General features: G+C 41.3%; 2 protein-coding genes across 5 annotated transcripts in view; one reads left to right on the plus strand and one right to left on the minus strand.

Annotated features, from left to right (window-relative positions):
• Nucleotides 1-18,712, minus strand: part of qin (tudor domain-containing protein qin) — a 268,711-nt gene that overhangs the window by 147,598 nt on the left and 102,401 nt on the right. The window lies entirely within an intron of this gene.
• Nucleotides 18,129-18,712, plus strand: part of LOC146003334 (uncharacterized) — a 59,440-nt gene continuing 58,856 nt past the window's right edge. Inside the window, exon 1 of the mRNA XM_083141613.1 lies at nt 18,129-18,321. Within this exon, the coding sequence (XP_082997739.1) occupies nt 18,282-18,321 (40 nt within the window). The 5' untranslated portion in view covers nt 18,129-18,281. The remainder of the gene's footprint in view (nt 18,322-18,712) is intronic.

Consider the following 18,712-nt stretch of genomic DNA (forward strand, 5'->3'; position numbering starts at 1 on the left):
AATTAGGTAATGACGTGTATAAAAATATGTATATGTGATAAGTGTATCTCAATTTATTATGCATTTTTAGGTTCGTATATATTCCATATATAAAAACTATATAGCTCACTTCTTTTCAAGATTAAGAATTTTGAAAGAAGGGCCGTTGGCTACAGACGCCAACCAAACATATATAAACTCCCAGATGAGAGTGGGGGACGTCGGCTGTTGGAACTGTGACTTGGAAGAGAGAGGCTGTTTTGCTTCGGTCAGCTTGGATCGGAGGACAGATCTCCCGCAACGGATGCTGTAAGAGATTGGATTGCCGGGCAGGCTAGTGCCTTGGTGTCCGATTTACAGGTAAAAGGTAGTTTGTACTGGATGTTATTTTGAAGTAATTACGGTGCGCCGGGCAAACTAGTGCCTTGTCACCGTGGAGTGTTGTAAAATGTACACCTCGGGAGACCTCGCGCCTGTTAAAACGTTTCTTGGAGTAACGCGAGTCTACCTTGTGACAAGCGTACTCCCGATGTAATTCATGAAACGTAAAGCATCCAGGTACAAACAATAGAGATTTCCAATATCAAAATTAGAGTTTTTGGCCCGATAATTAGAGAAATGAACGTTCGGATACGACTTGTATATATTTACATATACGTTAATTAAACTTTAGAAAATATCCAAAATTTCAGTTTTTAATTTCACAGTTGCTGGACAAGGTAATTTAACCCGCGATCAAAAAGGTTTCGCAAAAGGTTATCCGTTGTTTCTTGTAGTTAATTATAATAATGTTGACTTGTTGCAACCCACGTGCATTGCCGTACAAAGAAAGATACTAGACAAATCAGAGCCGAGTACGGAGTGCACCGAACTTCGACTGCGGAGGTAAAGTGTGTGGGGGGTAACATTATCTACACAACAGCGAAAGTAAACCACACGTTATTACGTAAATGAATGCCATTTTTCAAAGTTTGGAATATCATAGTGTTTTTCGAACGAAGAGGAAGATTCGAAAACGGCTTCGCTGGTATCGGCCAAGAGTCAAGCCGAGACTTATGCCCGCTTTAGACGAAAATATGTTCCTTAGCATTTATGCCATGACCAAAATGCTACAGTGTAAAGTGAAAAATCTCATGGTATTTCAGATGCCATGGCATATGGATCCGTCCTATATCCGTAGCGGAACCAATCAGAAGCAAGCTCTAGGTCACGAGTGCAGATGTAATGGCTGCCGAGTGAGTTCACTTCAAATTTTTAAAAGCCGAAAACTATTCAACCGAGAGGAATAACGTTTCCTACAAAAAGATTTTAGATACAAAGCAATGGCGCTGCTGAAATACATACTTTATAACGTACACAATACTCAAATGAAACAATATTTTAGTTGTTTCAATTGTAAACAACGTGCACTCACCATAGATGGTGTAACTCGACGTGCCTTTGGTGCTGTACGTATATATAATATGTTGTAATCACAAAAGCTAATCGAAATGTTACATGAAATGCTTCCGTGTAAAGTACAGTCTGCTATAAAAAAAAATTTGCAAGCGTTTACATACCATTTATACTAGCAAAATTGTGAAAGGAAATGCTTCCGTCCAAAGCTAGCCTTAAGAAGAATCTGTCGCCACTGACAGCGCCATGTGTTTCTTCAGTCATACTATAGGCCAATGACCGAGTGGTGACGCACCCGCACTAGTTGATCTGATCAAACAATAGCTTCTACAACGCATCCCAAAACGGAGCAAGGAGTTCATGAATGGTGCTGCTGGAAGAACGACCCAGGATAAATCTCCAAGCGCTCAGCTTCCTAGATTCGTAGCCGTGACCTTGCGGGAAGAGAGATCACGAAAACGGACTTTCTTCTTTCTGGCTTCTTCGTGAGGTTCCTCAGGCGGTGCAGAAAACAGCCGATGTGCTGCGTGTATAATTAGATACGAAGTTCAATGGTGAAAATACGAAGGTCGTTCTTTGCACGTCAATTAGTTCCTACGTTTGAATTAGTTTTGCTCTCAAACATCACGAATTCTCTGGTGCTTCTTGGAAACTAGCCACAGTTTTCCAAACTAAATACAATCGGAAACAAGAAGAAAGTGAAACGATTCATAATGCGCAATTTGAACAGTGAACTTTTACTGTGGAGTAAAAAAGGTCGAAAGCCTTTGAAATCACGGATGTGGATAAGAAACTGAGAGATACGATAGAAAATAAATATATACTCAAAAGGAATAATGACAACACGTCTAACGAAAGCAAAAAGGTTGAGGAAAAAAAGGTGATGATTCGGCCTGCGATTGTTTGCCGAAGGAAATATTGCGGTGCAAAGAATATAAGATTCAAAATAATAATCTGAATTTGTGGAATTCCGTCAATTTACAGAATATTGCAAAAACTAGACAAAGGCCTACTTCCATCCAGAATACTCTCTTGATTTTTATTACTCAAAGAGTCGCTTTTCTGCCACTTTTGGCTAATCGGGACGATAAGGATGAAAGAACACCCACGTCCAGGTAACGACCCTAGTGTCGCAGTGCGCTATGCTAACCACGCCGCCACGGAGGTCGGCTACCAGAATACTCGTGGTCAGGAGTTCACACAGACTACCGAGAATACGATAATACATCATGAAAAAAAGCCTTCTAGAAATCTAACGTTTTAAAAATGTAAATTGTAAAAAAATTTAAAAAATAGTACACACTAAACGGGGGAACCGAAATTCTGAGGAAATGACATCCTGGTATATTGTTTAACCTCTTGTTTACCACGTATCTTTAAGATAGGTTCAGGTAACCCCTGGGGTACCACCTATCTTTTAAAAGATACCTTGTCATGTTCGTAGTTTTTACGTCATAATGACGCTATTTTTCGCTGGAATTGCGTTTTTCTTCTTTTATATTATTGTTAACACATATTCTGCACCGTAAAGACTCTTGCACGTCTTGTTCTTCCATAAAAGGGGGGGAAATGGCGGGAAATTGACTGCTTCCTTTGAAACTGAGTCAGTGGCGCATAGACATGTCGTTTTGGGGGTGCAAGTCGTGTTCTATTGCTCGTATGATAATAGTGCAATTATTTTCTTGTTCCAGACATGCCAGCGATCATTTCCATGTGTATTTTGACAACGTCCTGTACTTTGTTCTCCAGGGGCGGAGGGGCATTTTCTCCTGATATTTTGGATACACTCAATGTGCATAAATTTTATATAGTCCGATTCTATGGTTCATTCCGCGTATAACGATATATCATTCGTCTGTCTAGGGCAATTAGCCTCCGATCTAGTCAGCTAAATGAAACTCTGCATTTTGATTAAAATTCGCCCTGTACCGGGGAGCTTACCTGGCAAAATGGGCTTGGTAATCAAAATGTTAAAGGCACCCCTGAATGTACGTGGGTGGAGGCGGGCTTCTTCATGGGTGTTCCCCCTCTATTTCTTTATCCAAGGTTGTACTGGGAACTAGGCACAAAAACTGAAGGGGTGAAGACAGTGGCTGGGTAAATTAAAAATAACCAAGTTGCGAGGATCCTGTACTCAAAACCCAGCTCAATCGCAAAAACATATTTTACAAGGACTACAGGAAACCAAGTGCGCTCGAATGACACAATACAAGAACTCTTTTTAACGCCCATTGCAGCGAGTCGCACATACTTTCGTCGCTTTAATGGCTCTGAAATCATGAACGAAAAACGAGACAAGAAAAGCGAAATGCACTCACGTGAAGAATGCAGCCGGTGCATTGTCTGCACTTTCTCCGCTCAAACGAGCTGGGAAAACAGACGACGGAAGAGGAATCGTCTGTCGGCGTCTCCCCATCCTCACGTCCCAGGCTCATCTTGCTTTCTACCGCTACGGGATAAACAATAAGAGCTCTTCCAACACGAGAAACGTGCCAACACCACACATTCTACTTTTTTTTCGGGAGGGGAGGGCTTTGAATCGCAAGCGGTCACTTCCGCATGACACGGGACATTATAACAGTGTTACTCCTTCGGACGTAACACTTCATTCGGCTTTCACAAAAGAATTCCAGATTCACGCTCCACATTCCGAGGCATTGTCCGACGTTTCCACTCATTACTTATCTCCAATCTGTTGTCGCACTGCAACGAGGCGCGTTTTGCTTTCGAAATTTGGCTAAAATGATCTTGCACGTCACTTGATATTCAAACAAAGAAACACCATTTCCGGGTTGGGGTAATTTTGTTCCTCAGCGGCGTTTTATTTTAATATTATTTACCATAGTGACCACTGGTCTCAGTTTTCTTTTGGAGCCGTCTTTAGACAATTGACGATACACCAAAAAACGGCTCTGTTGAACAAATTCTCTCGGGCTATCGACCAGGTGGGTGTGGAAAATATTCCAAACCTTCAACCAATATTTCAACCCTGAAGTCTAGTGACGTTAGCTCTCGAAAGCTTGGAATATTTTCCACAATTCGATAGCCCGAGAGAATCTATCCATCATTCGTCGCCAGGAAAGCTTCAAGTCTTACTTAAAGGCTCTCTTGTTTTGTTTTTAAAGTCTTTCTTTCTGTTGGGGTACAAACTGTCTCCCACTTGGCACTCATGGAAGAATTAAATAAAAATTAAATGTAAAATTGCCAAGGCCATTATAACTCTGCTTCGTATTGGCCACAGTCGTCTCACACTGTTATTTGCTGCAAGGTTTGGACCCTCCCTTGTACCGTGTACGTAACGTTGTTTTAAGTGTTCGGTACATCCTTATTGCACTGTCTCCGAGGAAATTTTAACGTCTCCTTACCTTTATAATATGTTGTGGATGTCCTGTACAGGTCCCACTACAATCTCGCACTTTAAACTTTCTCAGGGTAGGGTGTTAAGATAAGGGGATTTCTCAGGGGCGTAAATAACATCCCCGAAAGCCCCGACCTTTGGGGACGCAGTAAGAATGATACTTAAGAACGACCGATAGTTCACAAAAGCTTTCCTAACGGAGTTATAATAATATATTTTCAAACAAACGTATTATATTTTTATGTCCCTACAACTGCAAACAGAAAATGTTATTCACTAGAAGATTAGAAACTGAATTACTAGAAGAAAACCTTCGATAGCTGAATAGTTTAAGTCACTGATTTCGTCGCCGAAGGGTAGACAACAGGCAAGAAATTGCACTTTTCTACAGTGCTTTAGATATTCTAATAAATCAAGTAAACAATAGATTTCAGAGTATGAAAGGTATCAAAGAAAGCTTCACCTTTTAAGCCCCACCGACGTAACGGAACACACCGACAGGAAGTTACTGGAATCCGCTACCAATTTCTGGGAGAAATATTAAGAAAATGTATCTTGCACTATAGCTACAGAAATTGTTTGTTTTCGGACTGTAGTGTCAACAAATCAAGAGAAGAAACATGTCGAATATCAGCAAAGTTGCAGTGAATTCCTCTTGATAGAAGAAACAAAAAAACAAAATTCTGCCTTGTAGCATTCCTGACGTATTCACTGCTTATACGTACGTAGTATTTGACCCTACCTGTGACGTCTTCATTACTTGAGAAGCTCAATGACAAGAGTGAGATTGAGTGGACTGGTGCTGTTAAGCATCGAAAGCGATCGGGCTCGAAAACTGGACTTGACCACACTAGCACAACAAAGTGTTCCCATAAGAAACTGCAGAGAATTGGTAATGGGTATTTAACAATATCGTCATTTTCGTAGTAACAGTGTATTTTCATACAGTTTATCTGTTGTCTTCACCACCTGTACCAGTTCTTGCATTAATTCAAATTGCATGTATGTGCTGTCATATTTGTACATACCTAATATAAATGAAGGCGTGAATTAATTTATTAGAGAAAAGAGCTTCTTTTTAAAAAGAAAAAAAATAGTAGGCACGCACACATAACTGAAAGTTGAGGAGGAGGGGGGAGGGGGTAAAAAAATGCCTATATGTGCCGATGCACCCAAAAATTAATTCATTCACCAATGCAGCTTCAAACTTGTATGATATCGACTGGTAACAATCAAGTGTAAATACAAATTATATGTACTAGATTATACTTTGTATCAATACCTGACGGCCGAAAGTGAAGTTAGCAATACCAAAAAAAGCTTTCAAATTTCAACCCTCTTTTTTATTAGTTTTGTTTTTAATTTAGGAGAATGCAATATAATTTAAGTGGGTAGTACTTCTTGTCCTTTCGTCACTCACGGAGGATACGCATGGTGCTCGAGTGGCGTTACGACCTTCACCGAGCGTCGTAAGGAGCAGCAATTAACAACTTTCGATTTCTCTTGTGTAACGAGAGCGTTCATCTCGGCGCCATTAAGCGGGAGTGGCCCATCTCGCCAGGGAAATAAAAAAACAAAAGCATACATGCTCCGAAGCTCGTTTCCGCCCTGCAGGTGGATCCTCTCGCTTTCTTTCCTAGCTCCCTCAAGTACGTTCGCGAGAGAGAAAGAGATTTACACAAACTTAAACAGAACTATTGTGGAAGGTAAAGGTAAAGTGTTCCCCTGTGCATAGCACCACGCCATGAAGGCGTATAGGGGGTGTGGGGGTAACGCCCCACACTTTCTTGATCCGGTCGTGAGTGGGGGTGATGTGATCAGCATCACTATTGTGGAAGCGTTATGTTATTCTTTTTAGCGATAAATCACTATTGTTATAAATCACTATTGTTATTTGCGAGGAATTTTGGAAAAATTTAATGTGTAAAAATTTATTCATTTTCTTTGAAAAGAGGATTGTTGTTAATGCCTGCTCAATACTAGTACTGATTGAAGCATTTGGATAATTAGGATCACTGATTAAGGGACACTCACAAATAACACCTATGTCCGGGCCGAGATTCAAACCCTAACCTACCTACAAATTTCCTGTGAACACTTTTATACATGTAAAACATCAGCACTATGTCATGGAAGCTTAAGTGGAAAACAACCTGCTGTTGTTGATTGATTTATTGATTTGCTTTATTTTACTTCGCTTCTTCTGCCACTTTTCGCTAAGTTGCGAGGATGGGGATGAGTGATGACATAATGAAATTGATGAATGGACACTCGCAAACATCCATGCCCCGGCCGGTATTCCAACCCGGGACCCCTGGCATCGCAGTCTGCTCTTGTCTCTGTGAGGTTGGTCAGTTTCAGAATGGTGTCCTCCTCTGATCCACAAAGCTGCATCCTTTTCGGCAGAGAAATCTTTCACTGGACCATTCATTAACAGTCAGCAATGATTTTTCAATTGTGCTTGTTACAGAGTTCAGAAGAATATGCTTTCAATTCCATTTTCTTTGAGGGGGATAAAAACATTCATGTCCAGATATTATTAGAATAATTAAATCAAGAAGACTTAGATGGGTGAATGGGAGAGGAAAGAAGAGTTTACAGGATTCTTGTTGGGAAATCTGATGGTACGAGACCTGCAGAAGATGGAAGGATAACGTTGAGATGGACCTTAAAGGAAATCGTTAAAGATGGAAAAGATTGGATTGATCTTGTCCAGGATAGGACAGATGGAAGCCTTGTGTTGCTGCAACCGTAAACCTTCGGGTTTAAGAAGGATAGAGAGTAAGTTGAGATAAAAAGATCCCTGGCAGGAATAAAAATGATTTTCTTTTCCCGGGGGGAAATCCCCGATATCCTTCCGTTAATTCGCACACTGGCAAGACTCCTACAGTCGATACCTGGTACGCCGACGGGCGAGAAAGAGCCACGAGGTTCTTGTTATTTACCAGCAATGCATCAAGAAGACAAAAGCGTCTTCCCACATCCCACTTTACGTCAATTCGGTTCTCATCAGTATCTCTTAGAGGAAATGCGCAAATTAGCGAACGCAAAAACGTTACAAGGACCACTCAATGCCTATTCTTCCCATTGTGCATAGACTAGGAAAGATAAAGAACACGCAACGCAACCCGACGAGTACTCAGGACTTAAATGTATGTCAAGGACTGAGCATCGAATGACCAAAAGAGAAACTGCAGCCAGAGATATGTCACTGCACGCTCTTCGATCGAATTCCTCCTTGCTGAACAGGGACGGGCGTTTCACAAGAAATACGGTTTAACTACGAAACACCAATGGAAAACTAACATTTACGATGGATCATTTACCATCTCCCCTTCTCCTTTTCGAGTGTGGTACAACCGTTATGACCTTCAAGTTATATTTAGGGGCAATATTTCTCGAAGAACCGATCGTTTCCTGAGAACGATTGCATTACATAATGTTTCTCCCTTTCCGTTCATTTATAAGAAATAGAATAGAAAGCTGTTTGCTTCCACAGGACTTCAGAATGGAAAGCGCCGTAGTTCATCATCTTCCATTTGCTATCCTTCTTTCCCTCCGCAGTTCAATGATTCCGCTGACGTTTAGTCGAATGCAAAGAAAAGGCATTCCATCAGTTGCATCACATCCAGAGCTGCGGTATTTCATTTCATCAATTTGAAATTTTAGAATTCAAGATTTATTATCATCTTAACTGCTTTTGCAGTTTTCTCTTGGTCCATCGGCTAAGCTTTTGCCTATTGATCAAGTTCAGACACACGTTGGTCAGTTAAATTTAGAAGTAAATTACAAGCACAACTGTACTAACGATAAGAATTATAGTTTATTAAAACAATCGGGACCGATGTTGTAAACAAACCTTGCAGTTATCGTGGCTAATGTTTTCGTCCAGTTGTCTTGACTTCACCAGCTTGCAAATGCAGCAACTTAATTACGGTAAAAATTAATTATATTGAAGTTATTATTTTATATATAATATTGCATAAATCAATCTAGGAGTAATTAAAAACGTAACTCTGGTAGATATGGTATACTCTTCGCTAAAACATCCCAGGACCTGCTCAGTGATCACCTTTTCCGAACTTATTCGCTGTAAGACAAACGGACTGCCAACGATACTTCAGCATCCCGTGCCATTTTTACTATTGCCCTAGCCTCAAACTTCATCCCGTGCCATTTTTACTATTGCCCTAGCCTCGAACTTCATGATGATTTTTGTGACTCGTCAGAGTCAAGTTGTACGAGAAGCATGTCTGATATTCGAGCGCCCAAGTCGGAAAAGCGAGTCGAATTTTCCTGCCCGATTTGTTAGGCTGAATATTTTGAGCACCTGACGATATTCCATTTCTTTTTCCATACCGCTCGTTATGGAGCACTAAGGTCAGTCGCAGCACCCACAGCTGAAACTAACAAGCCTATCTAGGCGCTTGTTAACCACCTGTTCACATCCTCGCTGAGGAAGTCAAGTCAACTGAGATTTCGACACAAAGTTTCAGCTCATCGGTCGTAATGGGAACCTTGAATTAACCGCCGGAAAAGATAAGTGAAACTGCACTTTCGACGTTCCCTCGGCCTTGTGCTTGGAATTCTGTAGCTCCGGGTGACTCAACGAATGGAGGAGCAAGGCAGGCGGTTCTGGAAACAATCAATCATTGTTTTAGCATCAAATCATCATATCGGAAATTATTTTGCCAACTGCTGTAGAATGAGTGCATTTAACTTCAGTAGAATGGAACAATAAATCACACAGAAAACACGTTAATGTTAACTGACATGTTTTTCTAACTGGCGGATGCATTCCATGAACACTAAAAGTGCAACAAAACTTGCGTGAATCATATTAGTTCTCTCCCTCCAAAATTTTCCTTCGAATAGGCAAAAGCGGATGCGGATGCGGATACGGCGATACAATTTTTAAAAATGAGATGCTCATTAAATGTATAATATGAAAAGAGTTGTATTTTATCTAATCGCATGTGGGCATCAGTACTTAATATTTCTTAATAATGCAATTGATATACTCGTTACTGTTTGAAAGGACAAATACGATAACTTCACAGTATCAAGCTTGCAAATTTTCTCTTTCATATAGACCCTTGGTTTGAAACACATTTTAAAAGTTGATGAATACATGGGAAGGCAAATACGTACTTAACATAAGCGATGTATATAGTCTGGAACCAATGGGAATTATTCCGATTGAGGTTATAACAGTTGGGGATCAGAAATTGGTCAAATACGAATGGGCACTGGACATACAATGTTATTCCACAACTAAATACGTCCGCTTGGAATGGATTATAACACGCCTTGAATACAAGGACAATCGTAACCACTAAGCTATCGGTGAAGGTCATCTTCAATACAGAATTATCAACATGTGTGCTAATGCCAACCTCATGGTCCAAAAAGCAAGGAAAGCGGTTTACAAGGTGCATGGACGACAAGATGAGCACGTGGTTAAGGAACGTAAACCAGAGTGGGCGTAGAATATGCAAGGATGCCGTTGGTTTCAGACTTCTCGTACAATCTAATACAAATCGCAGCACGGTTTCCTATCGAACAAACGTTGCAGGTTTTTGTCTAAAAGGAAGCACGGATGAATGATCCGTCTTCTGAGAGAGACGTGACTGGGATATAAAGACGCTGGCACTTCCTTATCGACATAACATCCTGTTTTAGGAGGTCAGTAGGCGATCTCGAGACATGGAAATCGAGAAATTCGATGAAGGTTTCTCCAAACTGTTCCCTCGTGGAAACAGAAAAATGAAGTTTCACTATAATAGCACAATATCGGTTAAGTTATATCACAAAAAGTTTTAAATCTTGGGTGTATTTTACATTTACGAGGGGCGCAGGCCTGCGTACATGATCAGAACATCCATCTTCCAGCGTCATATTTCATAGAGAACATCATTTGATTATTATTTAGTCTCTTTTCTGCCACTTTTGGCTAATCACGAAGATGAGGATAAGTAATAGGATGAAATTGATAAACTCTCACAAAGAACGCGCATGCACAGGTCGAGATTCAAACCCCTGGCGTCGTAGCGCGCTGTGCTAATCATTCCGCCACGGGGTTCGATATAGAGCACATTAAGTATGAATAAAATTAATGCTTTATGGCAACAGCACGGATAATTTAGGAGTGTCAGTGCCACACCTCAATATTTCTGCAGCGTCAACATACGTATTCACGTGAGTCTGTCGAGGGTTTTTCCTTTCACATATTTCAGAATATATACAGAAGTATTTTTCGCACTTGGTCAAAAGATAGCGAGGACAGCAATGGCACGAGTCAAAATTAAAATCTACACGTCACAGCTGCGAAGATACAGACAATAATCACAACGCGAGTTTATGTCCGATAAGGTTTAACGTTTAAAGTGAGACCCGAACCACCGTGTGCCCTAACGAGAATAGGGGCCCGCGACCCTATGATTAAAAGGCAACAAATTTTCACGCATCACGAAAGCTAAGCATTATGACATGATAAAATTCCTGTGGGTAAAATCAAGATAATTTGTCGATAACATTTCTCACAGATCTGGAAAAGTTCTCGTGGGAATTTTATTCTAAACATTATTAGCTGAAAGTGATAAAATGGCAGTTTACGTAGTTCCATAGAGTTATCGAGCAGACCGTACTACTTCTGTTGCGAGCGTGTCTCCTTCCCTAGTCTCTGTAATTATAGTAAGTAGTTCGACAAGTGGATAGATCTTATCAAGGCTACCGCAGGGAGTGTTCCTGTGTGTTCCTAAAGGCTGAAAGTACGCTCAAAATGCAAATGCACTCAAAAATAATAACATGGAGCAGCGGCAGTCCAGTCAGCAAAACGTTTGACTGCCAGGCAGGAGACGAGTTCCATTCCCGGATCATAGATGGAAATTTTACTGAAACTATCCCTACCTCTAACCAATGGATACCTCGGGGCAAGTCGGGTGGGGGGAGTAAAGACGATCGGAGGGTCTATAACCGACATTGACAATGTGTGGGGTCCAACCTTATACCCTCTATGGTGAAGTGCAATGAATACCACTTTCAAAAGGTAAAGATCTAACTACCACCCATAACACCGTGCCAGTCTCTCTCTCTCTCCCTCTCTCTCTCTCTCTCCCTCCCCTACCTCTCTCCCCCCTTCGGAAATTAGAAATTTAAATTTACTAGCGGGTAGTAAATGCAATAATAGAAACATTACCATTGCTAAACTCATGCTATGTTCCTTCACATTCTGTGTTTCTAAGAACATGGGCTTTTAATGATCCTGAATCCTACATTGTATTCTGCTTCGCTAGTGCATTTCTGCAAATTTTCGAAACTTGCAGTAAGGAAGAAAAAAACTGTTTTTTTTCCTAATATTACATTTCTTGCTGACTGTACTACCATACACCTAAAATCACCGTCAATGTAATCCCTTCAATTACACAAAATATTCCCCAACCAAATAATAGAAAGCCTTTTGATTTACAGTTATATAGAGTCGAATCCGAACAATCGTGTAACGTGCATGGACCAGGAATCGAACACGCAGCCACATGATTATAAGGCGATATCGTTAGTCACTACGTCATCGAATTGATTTGTTTATTTTAGTTCGCTTTACTGCCACTTTTGGCTACCGCGAAGATGAGGATGAATGATGACATGATGAAATTGATGAAGGGACACTCAGAAAGAACACCCATGCCTAGGCTGGGATTCGAACCCGGGATCCCTGGACTGCGCTAAGCACTTCGTCACTAAGTCGTCGGAGGGAAACCGATACAGCAGAACATATAGATATTGTCATTGTAATGGTGATGAGAGAATATCTGTTTGGAGATACGCGGTTACGCCTCAGCTGGCAAGCCCATTAATCCACTAATGAATATAATGAAGAACGGGACGACTAATTACTTCCATTAAACGCTTGCACACACTGCATGTCAACTGCATTCTTGCGCCACTCCGATGACTCTCGGTCCCCCAAGCATAACCGATCCACGCACTTCCTCCACTTTCAAAACGGAAACCCAGAGATGTCCCAGATCATGCAGCAGCCTTCTCGCCCGCGAATCTTACCCAATTCTTTCCTAACTGGAGATAAGCGACGTCTGAGGAATTTAATGCCGCTCGGATGTGTTGTGTAACAACTGAACTCCAAAATGTGTCTCATCACAAAGACAACAGACCAACTTTCCCGTTCATTTCAAATCTTCCACTCCCATCCAACAATAAAATAAAGGGATATTAACAAGAACGATGTCAGGAAATACACAGCATTTCTCGGCACGTTTCCTTTCTTTCGTCGATTAAAAAAAATGCCCGTGTTTCCACTATTCACAAGTAAAGTCAATTTTGTATATAAAATCATGCAACAACTTTTGTACAATTTTCCCAATTTGCATTTGCATTTTAAAATTCTAAGTAGATTTTCTGCTACTTTTGGCTAATTGCGACGATGAGGATGAAATAACGATAACACGAAACCAACCAGGCTAGAACTTGAACCGGGAACGTTCGTTCGCGAGACCGTAAGTCGATCGCAGAAAGGGCAGGACAGATAGGCTAATCGGGACTGGACCTACAGTTTAAAGTGGGATCCGAACAACTATTTGCCTCCACTCGGTCTCGAACCCGGGAACCCTCGATTACAAGGAAACGACGTTACCATTACGCCATCGGGGATGTCCTGACAGTGTCCATTAGAAATTAAACACTTTATTTATGTGACATGCTGTATTCATGGCAAACTATCTTGCTCTTTAAGAGAGTATCCTGAAAGATCGGCAACCCGTTCGAATCTCCTGCATTTTCCTGTTGCCAGCTCGTACGGGGCAAGTGATGCAATACTGATATAGTCCTTGTTACAAGGGCAGCAAGCACAATTTGTCCAATAATATTACTTTGGTGTCTTTTTCACGTAATATAAAGTTTAGTAAATGCACGAATGACCTTTCTCGTTATTACATTCTACACGAAAATAATACGTACAATAAAAGCGACTCGAAAAAGCAGTGAAGATATTGCGGATCATAATTTTGTGCTGAAGATCACTGTACAGCTTCAATAAATTTACAAGAACGTAGAAAATATATTACAAGAAATACAATTCTGTCCTATATTCCTAAAACAAATAGGAAAAGATTAAAGGTTACAGAATGCTACATAAATATAGTGCAGAAAATTGAACAAATGCAGAAAATAATAATTAAGAAAAAGGAGGAGTTGGAAGAAAAGAACATTAACAGTTACGATAAGCTGTCTCCTGTGTACTGCAACTTGCCATGAAGGCGTGCAGGTGGGGTCCCATACATTCTGGATCTCGACCATACACTCCGGCCGCATTTATCCGCCGGGTATCAATTCATTAGAGGCTGGCTGGGCCCAAGAGCAGTTTTATACAGGGACACTGTCAGAAAATTTTCGACCTGGGATTACCTACCAGGGGAATCGAACCAGGGTCTCCCATGCGGTAGCCTTACGTCCTACCTACTGAACCGTCGCAATTTGAAGTAAGCCAGAGTTCTGAAAAGAAAATCAACGTGAAAAAGAAGAAAACAGAACAGGTTATGCAGGTGTCGGCGACAAGTCATAAGAATGATCCTTGCGTAAGACACGAAGACAAAATTCAGGGATGAAAGTTCGACGTTAAAGTTGATTGTTGATTCATGTTGTTATCCTGACATTTCGGAAACTCTGATTCCGTCTTCAGAAGGTTGAGGGGTGATATGAATCTTTGGAGTCATTTGTTTACTTACGGGTTGTGGTGTACACTAACCAGAGGTGTGGTTAAAGAAATCACGACAGTAAATTGTGACATACGGAGAGTTGTGCAACTGTAATTAAACCTGCAGTAACTATGTACTGCTGGCACAAGCCGGTTGACGTGAAATATTGTGAACGGAACTGCCTGGGGGAATTACTTTTTTGGTGTGTTACGCTCCACGAGTTGAGAGTTAAAGGTAGCCACCCAACTACAGAGAGGAGTTGACGGAAAAGAAGGAGTCCTCTCCCCCACTGCCGCCTACATGTTACAATCGGACTCTTAAATCATCACGGATGTATGATTCTTACTCACCCCCACTGTACTCGGAAGGCCGAATCACACGGAACTGGATTTCCAGTGTAGCTTCTGTGGACCAGCAAATCATAGCGAAAGTTTGATCAATAGTCTGCGAGTTTGCCAAGGGAAAGTTTCTTGTATGTGGTATCCGAGTGTTGGTTGTTTTTGTTCGCTGTTCGATGAAAGAAAAAGTAACAGATGATGTGCATTCGTGTTCATTAATATTTAGGAATTTATCCAAAGCGAAGAGACTAGTACACCATAAATGTGATTAGCCGATAATGAAAATCCTTAATCTTACCAGTATATTAAATGTTTGACAAATGAAAATATTTTTTTATGAATGAATCATGGGAATGTATGAATATACGAGAGTTCATTAAAAAACATGTTGAGTACTCGTTGATTACTATACTTTCTTTCGAGCCAATTTCTAGTCCATACTTTTATTTTAAATTTATTTTTTAATAATGGCAGTAGCTACTCTCCTACAGCAATCGCTCATCCACCATTTTAGTTTGTCCGTCCTACGCAATGCCCAGTGGGAAAAAAAATTATACCGACAAGTACAGTAACAAGTATCGTGCAAGGCGAAAACTAGAAGATGAGGCAGTACCACACAACTAGTCCAAGCCCAACTGGAAAATCCAGGCTCGCGTGATTCGGGCATTCTTTAAGGAAGGGAATAGCCATTGCAGCGTGTCCTAGATGTGAATTCGGCCGACGTTTCAATCGACCAATTTAAATCCCGTTTCGACTACACGGAGCGATGGATAATGAAAACTAACGACTTCTCAGAGAGGCTGCAACAACCGAGAATTACCACATTACACACCACGTGCCTACGCACCTACATTACCAAGAGGAAACAAGCGCGCCGCCAAGTGCCTGAACAAGGCTCCCACAGTTAAACGTACGCTTCTCGCTGCCATTCTCATGCTAAACACGGTGCGGCCAACGTTTCACGCCATGCAGTCAGCAGCACTTGAATGGCAAATCTGTTTTATTGTGCGAAACAGGTTTCTGTAATGAACTCCCATTATTTCTCGAAAACAAAAGTCCTGTACGTCACATTACAATCAGCATTTTCAGGGGGATATTATAATGCGGAAAAATCTCACAATAAATGCATACAGCACGAACGAACGATGAAAGTTTGATTTTTTACACGAAGCCTTCTCACTTTCACTTGATATGAAACGGAATATTGAAAAACAAGGTGAAAGGTGAGAGGCCAATACCTCAAGTCGCAGTCGCTGATGGACCTCCACGTACCTTCTGATAATCCAGTGGTAACTAACTACAGTTCACACTTTTTAAAAAGTGGCATATCTTAACCGATTCTCAAAATGACGAAACTGCTGTCGAGAAAGTCAATTTTTATTTACTTATTTTTGAGACTTACTTGCATCGCTCCTGTGAAGTGACTAATTCTGTCACGATTTCAATAATTTTTAATCTACGTATCTATCTATGATGAAGAACGATCAATAGAGCGAATCATCCGATAATATTACTGATACGATATATGTAAATACAGTCAACTCTCGATTCCACGACCTTTCACGGATCCTGCCAAGTTTATTTCGAAAAGGTTAAAACTGCGTTAAAATTGTACGTAGACCTTTCTTGAATGATTGATTAAATGATTTGGTTTATTTTACTTCCCTTTTCTGCCACTTTTGGCTAATCGCAACGACAAGGATGAGTGACGATCAGGTGAAATTGATGAAGGGAAATTCAAAACGAAGGACCATGCCAAGGCAAGAACTCGAACTGGCGAACTTCGCCAGCACGCCTGAAAGCATTCTGCCATCGAACCGGCACATGTGTTTGTCATTTTATATTAAACCAGTAGGTATAGTTAGTTATTGTTGCCGATAAATTATGAATTTATATCCCTTTTCTTCCACTCTGGCTAATCGCGACGATGAGGATGAAACAAATTGCATTCAATTTATGAAGGGACAAACGCAAAGGAACCCATGACCAGGTCATCGCTCCAACCTGGAACTCTTGAAAGGCAGATCCCGAGTCGACCACAAAAAGCCCTGCCCTCGGCCATCAAGGCGACAATTTTTTCATTACTGGTATTAAGGACAATTCCACAAAAATAATACGGAAAGAGGATTTCCTAATGATTGTTCTGCGCAGGAGGAGATACAGGTTCGTATGGTGGAATAAGCATAAAAGAAACAGGGGTTAAACGATACAAAGAAATAATCAAGAACAAGAATAAGCGAAAAACTAAAGCTGAACAATATGAGTTGGAAACATTAGCATGAAAAATCATATTCAATATCGGTTTGATTGGCTGACTGATTTGATTTACTTTACTTCGCTTTTCTGCCACTTTAGGCTAATAGCGAAGATGAGGACGAGTCGTTGTTAAGATGGATGAAGGGACAATCACAAACATATATGGACGCATAACATGAGTGCCACAGAGGATTATACTGGCCGAAAGTCCACATGCAGGATCCTCGTTAGTCTGTAAACTGGAGTCCAGGGTGTTGGCAATTGGGTGTCTTTAGCAAGCCTCACTCCTTACATCCCCTACTCAAGACAGGAAATAAATGCGAAAGAGATTTAAGTTCGAGGTTTTGTTTCTATTAAGTTATTTTTATGTACAATTAGGCTAATCGGATTTGGCCCTACAGTTTAGTTGGAGCCGAACCACTATGTGCCTCCGCCGGGAATCGAACGGGGGCCCAAATGGGAAGATAGATTGATTGATTGAGTTGATGTTTTAAGTCCACTTTATGCACAGTAAGGCTAATCGGGACTCAACCTACAGTATAAAGTGGAATACGAACCACTATGTACTTCCAACAAGTATCGAACCCGGGACACCTTCATTGCAATGCAACAACGCTACTCCTGCGCCATCGGGGAGGTACCCAAATTGGAAGAGGAACCCACGACAATGCATAAGTGTGGAAGGAAATAAGACACAAAATGAACGGAACAGCTGCAAAGGAATGCGGAATAAGTGCGACAAAAGTTTACTTTCGCGGTTGTTCGGGCGTATCGTGAGTTAAACGGAGTAATCGAAACAGTGAACGGTGATGTGAGCGAAGTCTAGGGGGGGGGGGGGGAGAAGACCACCTGGCCGCATCCGGAACTTGGCAGGATGACTGGCGGACATGTGATGAGCGAGAACCACGAAAGGGAAAAGACGTATCGCAAAAACCTGACATGAAAAGTAAAAATTATCAAGAGCAAAGGGAGAGTGAATAACGTACGTTCACTTTCACGCACTTTACGGCGCATGCGCAACGAATCCCAAAATGCTCCAGTTTAAACTACCTCGGCGGAACTTCCACAAAGAGGGAGAGTGGAAGCGGGGAAAGGCATGGCCTTCCTTGACCTCGAATCGCCTTGATTGAAAGTTGCGCTTTGGAGGAGTCAGTGCGGTTGGTGCTGTGAACGAAAGTTGAACGCGAGGCATCTCTGTCCACAGATTCCACCACGTGACTAACGTGGTCAGGACTACCGCAAGCAATGGGTCTTCTCAAGGAAGTGGCAGCTATTCTCCTCATCGGTGAGTACGAAACTTGCATCTTCTTTCAAAAAAACTGAATATCGAGCATGTGTTCAAAAATTTTCCAGGTGGCACGGTTAAAATATCTCAGGAAACCTCTCCGGTAGATTGGTTGAGGGGAAGAGTCATTTCTTAAGAAACTGCTCAAATGGCAAACTCCATTTCCAACAGTGCATCCCGAAACTTTTATTTGCATGGTAAAGAGGCTCTCGCGATTGGGGAACAGTCCACTCAATGCTCTGATAGGTCTAAATGTGCTTTCTTCCTCATTATTTTTGTTGTTTAGCGTCGCTTCTCTCCCACTCTTTAAATTCAATAAACTCCACATTATTCGGAACTGAAGGGACAGTTTAAAGTTGGGTCCGAACAACTGTGCCATGTGCCTCCACCG

The sequence above is a fragment of the Lepisma saccharinum genome, chromosome 20 (genome assembly GCF_977018435.1).
Source record: "Lepisma saccharinum chromosome 20, izLepSacc3.1, whole genome shotgun sequence".
NCBI lineage: Eukaryota > Metazoa > Arthropoda > Insecta > Zygentoma > Lepismatidae > Lepisma > Lepisma saccharinum.